The sequence below is a fragment of the Oncorhynchus mykiss genome, chromosome 10 (genome assembly GCF_057628025.1).
Source record: "Oncorhynchus mykiss isolate SJ-2025 chromosome 10, ASM5762802v1, whole genome shotgun sequence".
NCBI lineage: Eukaryota > Metazoa > Chordata > Actinopteri > Salmoniformes > Salmonidae > Oncorhynchus > Oncorhynchus mykiss.
In genome coordinates this window covers 60,515,118-60,524,472 of record NC_143031.1, presented here as the reverse complement: position 1 = coordinate 60,524,472, position 9,355 = coordinate 60,515,118, and the positions used below count along the sequence as shown (strand labels likewise).

Here is a 9,355-nt window from a genome sequence, read left to right as displayed (position 1 = left end):
GAAGGGAAATGTTAATGCTACAGCATACAATGATATTCAAGACAATTCTTTGCTTCCAACTTTGTGGCATACATTTGGGGAAGGCCCTTTCCTGTTTCATCATGACATCGACCCTGTGCACAAAGTGAGGTCCATACAGAAATGGTTTGTCGAAATCGGTGTGGAAGAACTTGACTGGCTCGCACAGAGCCCTACCCTCAACTCCATCAAACACATTTGGAATGAATTGGAATGCCAGGCCTAATTGCCCAATATCAGTGACCGACCTTACTAACGCAGTTGTGGCCGAATGGATGCAAGTGCCTGTAGCAATGTTCCAACATCTAGTGGAAAGCCTTGCCAGAAGAGTGGAGGCTGTTACAGTAGCAAAGGGGGAACCAACTCCAAATTAATTCCCATGATTTTGGAAGATTTTCAACGAGCAGGTGTCCACATACTTTAGGTCACGTAGTGTATCAACGCAGAATGTCGTCATGCAAAAAACAGCTCGGGTTTGGCATGAAGTTGGATGATTGATAGGTGGTTGTCTTGGTAGGCATCGTCAGAGGTAGTGTCGCAGAGGAACCCTGAATGATTAAAGGAGCATAATGGTTCGGAATGGTTGAAAGAGCGTGGTGGTTTCGGGAGGATGGTTTCTTGGACGTTATGGTATCGGGAGATGAAGACAGTGTTTGGGGTGGGAGTCCTAGTGGTATCTGCTTCTCAGCAGAGTTAATGTATCCTGGAAAAAACAAGAAGAGCAGAGAAGGGAGGAGATGGGTGGTGGAGGGATGTGGAACGCTATCAAAGATCAAGAGAACAAGAACTGGATTGGGTGAGTATATACAGCCATTGATTGGCGAATGGGAGTTGTAAATTGTTCGATTGTCAAGAGGGAAGATGTAAATTGTTTAAGGTGTGGTCTTTCCTCATGTTACACACATCATTTCAATTATTTACAACACACTCTCACGCACATACAATATTAACACTCAGACAACCAGACCGGAGGTCAGCATAGGTTTACTTTATTCTTATGGAAAACAATTAAGCAGTGTGCTTTAGGTATAGTGACATATAAAAACACAAAAGCCACAAGGTGTTTCAACACATTTAAACACCCTTCATAAAATGTGTCCCGGTAAACCATATCTGTTGAGTGCTCATTTACCAAGCGTACTTGGAGTTAGTGTCAATAGTCTTGTGATTGGTGGTTTCAAGCTGGCTTCAAAACACTGTAGGCTTCCGAAAACCTAAGTATTGTAAGTACACTTCAACATAACCGAAAAAATATCATAAACATCAAAAGGAAGATCAAAACACTGGTTAGCTATAGTGGTGTCAAAACGACACAGGGCAACATGTCTTTACATTCAAAACGTTTTAAGTTAACAAAGATGGATGACAATGGCAAAGAAGTGGTTACATTCCAATAGGTGACATTCAGTCAACATGTGACAAAATTAAGCAGAAATTTCTCATCTGCTGAACAAAAAAAATGAAATGTAGGCAAATGGGGTCATGTCACTACAACGCGCTATAGATCACATAATACAAAACCACAAAAAAAAAAAAACATTTAGTTGAGGAAAACCCACAAAAAAGGCTAGGATTATCTATCCATGCAGTGATGCAAAAAGCTTTCATTCATAAATGGTAGAGATGGCAACAGAAGCAAAGGCAAAATATGACTCCAACTGTTGTTTACTTGAATAATAATAAAAAAAAAGCATTGCTAAAGATGCACCTACAAACAAATGGTTTCAAGAAAAAAATGTAGAAAACGCACCTCACCTTCTCATAATCAACCACAGGTTTTGTTATACCTGATGCACATACAGTACATGCTGCTGGGGAGAAATGAATCGTAAAATCAAATTGACCACTTGTCTCTATGAATCTCTTAGGATATGTTTATACAGGTGATGTCTCGTTTGAGGTTTTATTGGCTAGTGTCAGCTGTCAAACAGTTGTGCTTAAGGTGGAGTGATCGTTTAGGCCACCCTGTGGGGTGTAGTTAAGGTGTTGTGAAGATTCAGTCACCCTAAAATCTGTCATTCAGGTATAGGAACGGGGAGGATTGTCATGACGACAACACTGTAAATCCGTAGCTGTTTCAGAGTGAATGATTGGGCCACCCTGTGCTCTTCATGCCTCGTCCTGGCGAGGCCAAAGTGTGCAGGCTTTTGTCCCAGCCCGGCACTAAATCACTCGAGTTGTGTTCAGTAGGGCACAACGTTGTGGAGCCTTCGGATATTCTGACATGACGAGTAAGAAATGTCAGCTCTATTTATCCCATTTCTATTCACAATGTTTCAGTACATTGCACCCCCCTGAACGTGACCCAGATCAGGACCTTTAACAGCTTCGGTGCTGGGCGAAGACAGACGCCTTCCAAGAGCAGAGGGGTGTCCAACGAAGCAAGCTAAAACTACTCAGCGTTTTCCAAAATTAACCAGCCATCTTCGTTTTATTACTTCTCGCGAATGCCGTCTTTGGTGCGCTCGTCCACGCACAAGCACTTTCTTCCCACTCCAACCCCCCCCAAAAAAATATTTATGATGTTATATACAAAAGTGTTACATTGCTTGAAGTTTGAAATGCATTCGGTTATTACTAAATGTGTAAAGTAATACATTTCTTTTTTTCAACACAAACAAAACATTTGATGAAATTATTGAATCATTTGTCTTCCTCAAATGAAAGGGATGACAACGCAATCGTTGATAGAGGGGAATCTGATTTCATTGGTCCTCAACTCAAGGCTCAGTAATTTTATTCAGGATAAGTGGAGTTAGCTGCAAGTTAGTCTGCCCCGGAGCAGGTTAGTTCTGAAGGGTTCGTTGCCATAGAAATGTACGTATTTGGCTAAAAGATGAGCCACTTTTGTATGACTGGTATCCCGAATTGAACTCAGACTTGACCAAAGTTACATTGCTAACTAACTACTCAAATCTGCTTCGTAGGACACCCCTCAGGAGTATGAATCATTGTTGTGTAGACTGCCGTTTAGGGTCACATTCAGTAAAACATGCAGTTTGTAAAATGTTTAGAAACGTAGCCATTTCATAGAAACAATCTCACCTTCTACAAATTGGAGTCCGCATGTGACTGGAAACACTACAACTTCACATTTTCCATTTCAAAACGTTATGCTCTTACTGAACGCAACCCTGACATATGAAATAAACCCCTGTCTCTTTAAGCCACCCGGTAGGCAGTCATGCGGGTGTAGTTCTGGCGGTGGCTCCGGGCGGCCCACAGGAAGAGGGCGGCCGCCATCATCTGCAGCGGTGAGGAGATGAGTGCCAGGTAGAGGGACCAGCCCAGGGAGCCGTCCACACCGTCGGGAAGCACTGAGCCCCCTTGGAGCAGGTCCATGCCAGCCAGGAAGCAGCACACTGTGCCCAGGGAGCACAGACCTGGATGGGAAGGACAACAATGAATGTAACTTCATGCAATTGTACATTTAACCTTCATGAATCCCTTAGCACTTTTTACATGTGTTGTTGGGTGTAAAGTGTGTTTGTGTGTGGTGGGATTAAGGGTGTTGAGAGGCATTGTGATTATCCATGTAGTTCTCAAACCTGCCAGCAGGTGGAGCACTCCTACACACAGGGTGGGGGTGATGCTGCGGCAGAGGCAGGCGCACACACCGATGAGCCCGCTGATGAACACCAAGGCTAGGGACACCAGAGGCAGCAGGAACTGGCACCTCCACAGGTCTGCTCAGACACAGAGAGAAACCAATTTAGAAATGTCAGAAAAGTGCAGTACCAGTAAAGTTATTTTTATAGATTTGTAGACAGATGAACAATATCTGAAGAAAGAGCTTTATAATGCCAAACCAATGTATTACTGTGTCTATTTGCTTGAGAGAGAAAGGGAAAGAGATGAGTTCACATGACTGTCAGTAACAATAAACAGTGGAAACCACCAAGTTTCAAACTCTCATTTCTATGAAACACAGTTTGAACCAAGGTTATTATAGCAAATGAAAAACGAAAACTAATCCGGAAACTGAAATAAAATTAACAAACCTGTTTGAAAAACTAAAATTTATACGACTTCAAAAACAACACAAATAAAATCAAATGTTCCGTTTTTTTCTCTCTAAATTTTTGGGAAAAATTCTAACAGGTTTTTCAAGCCTCTGAATCTGGTGGGTTACAGATTGGGTTTGAGTGGTAAGGTTCAAGCAACCGACTGTCGAGGAGTGAAGTCAGAGGTGCAACTGCAGAAAAGGGGACACAAATCAAAGTGATCTTTTAGACCCCTCTAACCAATTCATTGTACACGTTAGGCCTATGTTTTCTGCTGGTGAGTGTGTGATATGGGAGTTTAGAAAAGTTCATTTAAACTTTCATAAAAAATAAATGTAAAAAAAAAGCTAAACAATCGCAGGTTTGTTGACACTGCCATCATGTTGATCTGAGCCTTGCTGTTTGAAAACCACTAAATGTCACAGATGTACCTCCCCAGACTTCACTCATCGACAACAGTCGGCTTCGTTAGCCTTACTACTCGATCACATCCAATGAGCGTGATGGAAGACTTTGCTCTAACACAAAGTAGCTGTGCATGTATACATACGGGTGAGCTTCACGCTTCTACAACGTGGTAGCTACGGGACTAAAACAGCTGAGAAGTTTAGCCTCGCTCTTTAATGCTGCTGGTTGTTGAGGAAATTGACCCACTACTACTGGTTTACTTCGTGCATCTACATCATCTCACTGGCGGAGTCTACCTTTAAAACCTAACCTATGACTTGACCCATCACCTGACGCATCCCCACCCCACAGTGGCAAGACGTGACATCTCAAAATACACAAAAACTATGTAACACAAGTCTCCTAGCCTCCCACGCACAGTCTACTTTCTGTCCCTAAAACAGATTCTAAATAATATACAAACGAAAAAAATGTTTAATAAAACTTAAACTAAATAAAACCAGTGAACCTTGTTTGAACTACAGTATGTTTATACATTCTGTGTATGTACAGTGCCTTAGGAAAACATTCAGACCCCTTGGCTTTTCCCACTTTGTTAGGTTACAGCCTTATTCTAATTTTGGCTAATTAATTAAAAATAAAAAAACAGAAATATCACATTTAAATAAGTATTCAGACCCTTTACTCAGTACTTGTTAAAGCACCTTTGGCAGCAATTACAGCCTTGAGTCTTCTTGGGTATGACGCTACAAGCTTGGCACACGTGTATTTGGGGAGTTTCTCCTGCTCTTCTCTGCAGATCCTCTCAAGCTCTGTCAGGTTGGATGGGGAGCGTTGCTGCAGGTCTCTCCAGAGATGTTCGATCAGACTCAAGTCCAGGCTCTGGCTGGGCCAATCAAGGAAATTCAGAGACTTGTTCTGAAGCCACTCCTGCGTTGTCTTGGCTGTGTGCTTAGGGTCGTTGTCCTGTTGGAAGGTGAACCTTCGCCACAGTCTGAGGCCCTGAGCGCTCTGGAGCAGGTTTTCATCAATGATCTCTCTGTACTTTGCTCCATTCATCTTTCCCTCGATCCTGACTAGCCTCCCAGTCTCTGCCGCTGAAAAACACCCCCACAGCACCATGCTTCACCGTAGGGATGGTGCCAGGTTTCCTCCAGACTTGGCATTCAGGCCAAAGAGTAAGCCAAAGAGCTGGGCTGCTAGCTCTAGGAAGAGTCTTGGTGGTTCCAAACTTATTCCATTTAAGAAAGGCCACTGTGTTCTTGGGGACTTTCAATGCTGCAGAAATAGTTTTGGTACCCTTCCCGAGATCTGTGCCTTGACACAATCCTGTCTCTGAGCTCTAGGGACAATTCCTTCAACCTCATGGCTTGGTTTTTGCACTGACATGCACTGTCAGCTGTGGGACCTTATATAGACAGGTATGTGCCTTTCCAAATCATGTCCAATCAATTGAATTTCCCACAGGTGGATTCCAATCAAGTTGTAGAAACATCTCAAGGATGATCAATGGAAACAGGATGCACCTGAGCTCAATTTTGAGTCTAGTAGAAAAGGGTCTGTATACTTATGTAAATATGGTATTTCATTTTTTAGCAAAAAAAATTGAAATACCTGTTTTCGCTGTGTCATTATGGGGTATTGTGTATAGACCGCTGAGGATATATATATTTTTTTTTAAGTAATCCATTTTAGAATAAGGCTGTAACAAAATTTGGAAAAAGTCAATGGGTCTGAATACTTTCCAAAGGCACTGTATGTGTGTGTGGCTGCAAGGCAAGACTCACATGTCCGAAGCACATCCTCCCCAGTGTTGTGATTCCCTGGGTCTTTGTACTTGGGTACAAACTGCTGAGGCAGAGTGAAGCTCACACACTGTGTTACCATCTTAGGATCTGAGAATACAAGAGAAGAGACAGAGTTAGACCGGGATTCAATCTGATGTGGGTTGTCGACATTGCAGCTTTTAAAAGGCAATGTTCACACGTTTGCATTCACGGTTAAACGAGGCAGATGTCCACTCAATCAGAGATTGCCTTTAAAAAGCTGCATTGTCGACAACCTGCGATCATATTGAACCCCAGACTCATTGGAAGTAAGCACCAAATATTTATACTAATATCAAACCCAGTGTTGCTCCTGTGTGGGTATCAGAAAAAAGGAGGCCTTTATTTTATAATACAATATTAGCATGGTGTTGAACACTGATTGGCACAGCTATGTGTAACTGGTCCACCTGTCTATCCAGCACACCGTTTCTGTACCAACACCTGCAATGAATGCTGTAATAAATATAATATATTCATATATAATCATAATAATATATAGTAATATAATAAATGACATTTAGCAGATGATTTTAACCAATGTGACTTAGTCAGTGACCCTGCTCCTCCACTCTAGTGTGTGTAGGTTCTTACCAGGCTCTTTGAACCAGTGTGACTGGCCTGGCGCCTGCACACACCTCCACCACAGCCCCAGTGTGCCGTTGAGGCGGAACAGCGTGTCGCTGTAGGTCTTTTCATCAAACTCTCCGTTGATGAAGTCCTCGCGGAGCTCCGAAGCGTTGCTGGCCTCATGGTTGCCGGGTGGACTTCGGTACTGGTACCAGTGCTGTGTTCCCACAGCAATGGAGAGATAGACAGTGGCCAGCAGACTCAGAACAGAGCCAATGACCAGGGCCGTAGCGTAGCGGTTATCCACCATGGTTTCAATTCAAGAGTGTGTCTGTTTGTGGGTGAAAATTATTTCCCTCTTACTTCATTTGTTAATGTCTACTTCTGCCCTCCTATGAAGTTAAAAAGTAGGGGATAAGGGCCCTATAAGAGGTCAGCTTGTCAGTGAGAACTTGACAGCATGGCAGTGATGTCCTTAACATTGAAAGCACAGTTCCTGAGCATGATGATTGTTTTAGTGCTTTCCAGCCTGTCGTCTTCTGTGCCTTCCTTGTAGTCCAGGTCCTCACAACCACCAAGTAGGCCAGCGTCACTGCTTTGAAGGAGAACAAATCAGAAGAAAATGTATTTCAAACTGTCATTCACCTACATTTGAATGCAGTTCTTAGACTGGCACATTTTGGCTCTGACAGCAAGATCCTGTAACGTTAACTAACAAGCAGCAAAGTTACCGGTATAAGCACAAATTAAAGGGAGTTAGCTAGCTGTCAGTATCTTGCTAAGGCGAATGCAAATAAGCATATGGTAATAATGATTAAGTAATGACATTTATCTGCCTAGCTTACTAAACAGAAATCTATTTCCCTGCTATGAGGAAAGTGGCAAAAAAGTACATATATTGCCTTTTATCTACCGACTGCCATCAAAGGCTAATATTGCTAGCTAGCTAACGTTAACTGGTGCAAAACCGCCACGATAGCGGCATGTTTCTTGAAAAAAAAATAATATTTGTTGTGAATGAAAACAACCAACATACATTTAAATAATTGACGAATGTAATGCCTAGCAGATGAATTTAAACGATACTAACGTTGAAAGCAAATACTAAATAGCTATTCAACTCACTCAGCGTTCCTTTTCCGGATGATTTAAGGCTTTCACTAGTTACCACAATCACAAAGTCAGAATTGGTCCAAAATATGCAAAACAATTCATGAAAACAAAAATGTTTTTTTTTTGCTTTTTGGTCTTAATTTAAGGTTAGGTATAAGGTTGACAGTGTGGTTAGGTTTAAAAAAAATCTGATTTTATGAATATTGTAGAAATACGACTTCGTGGCTGTGGTAACTATTGAGGGGTGTGGGTTCTTTTGTCAAAGCAGCATCATCAGACAGACAGCGTCTAGTGTACCACTACCACATGGGCTTTGTAGTTTTTGACTATACGTTCGCCGTTCTATACAGTGACGTGATTCTATGAATGCCTACACATTCGCTGTTCAATACACTGGTTGCATTCCAAATATATATATATATATTTTTTAACTAGGCAAGTCAGTTAAGAACAAATTCTTATTTTCAATAACGACCTAGGAACAGTGGGTTAACTGCCTGTTCAGGGGCAGAACGACAGATTTGTACCTTGTCAGCTCGGGGGTTTGAACTTGCAACCTAACCACTAGGCTACCCTGCCGCCCCAGGGTAGCCTAGTGGTTAGACCTGACCTGGCCTCCACAATCACCCGACCTCAACCCAATTGAGATGGATTGGGATGAGTTGGACCGCAGAGTGAAACTGCTCCTTAAAGACTGTTGGAAAAGCATTCCAGGTAAAGCTGGTTGAAAGAATGCCAAGAGTGTAAAAAGCTGTCATTAAGGCGAAGGGTGGCTACTTTGAAGATTCTCAAATCTTGAGATTTGTTTAACACTTTTTTTGGTTACTACATGATTCCATATGTGTAATTTCATTTATTTTATTTTTATTTCACCTTTATTTAACTAGGTGGGCCAGTTGAGAACAAGTTCTCATTTACAACTGCGACCTGGCCAAGATAAAGCAAAGCAGTGCTACAAAAACAACAACACAGAGTTACACATAAACAAACGTACTGTCAATAACACACAAAAAAATAATAATAATACAAAAATTAAATATTGAATAGAAAAAACTATGTACAGTGTGTGAAAATGTAGAAGAGTAGGAAGGTAGGCAATAAATAGGCCCTAGAGGCTAAATAATCACAATCTAGCATTAATAGATGTGCAGATGATGACGTGCAAGTAGAGATACTGGGGTGTAAATGAGCAAGAGGGTAAGTAATAATATGGTGATGAGGTGGTTGGGTGTGCTATTTACACATTGGCTGTGTACAGGTAAAGTGATCGGTAAGGTGCTCAGACAGCTGAAGCTTAAAGTTAGAGAGGGAGATATAAGACTTCAGCTTCAGAGATTTTTGCAATTCGTTCCAGTCATTGGCAGCAGAGAACTGGAAGGAAAGGCGGACAAAGGAAGTGTTGGCTTTGGGGATGAC

At 41.9% G+C, this 9,355-nt stretch overlaps 1 protein-coding gene across 5 annotated transcripts; it reads right to left on the bottom strand.

Annotated features, from left to right (window-relative positions):
* Positions 1-984: 984 nt before the first annotated feature.
* Positions 985-8,218, bottom strand: LOC110534381 (claudin domain-containing protein 1). Of its 5 annotated transcripts, none has more exons than XM_021619223.3 (5): positions 7,952-8,218; positions 6,851-7,421; positions 6,218-6,325; positions 3,567-3,704; positions 985-3,401 (listed from the first exon to the last, which is right to left on the bottom strand). In XM_021619223.3, exons 2-5 carry the CDS (start codon positions 7,134-7,136, stop codon positions 3,181-3,183), a joined length of 753 nt encoding a protein of 250 aa, XP_021474898.1. In that variant the 5' UTR covers positions 7,137-7,421; positions 7,952-8,218; the 3' UTR covers positions 985-3,180. The 5 variants fall into 5 exon arrangements, with proteins under 5 accessions (XP_021474898.1, XP_021474899.1, XP_090043375.1 ...); XM_021619224.3 differs by having other exon boundaries at positions 6,851-7,418; positions 7,952-8,194; XM_090187249.1 differs by having other exon boundaries at positions 7,863-7,985.
* Between the last annotated feature and the right edge of the window lie 1,137 nt (positions 8,219-9,355).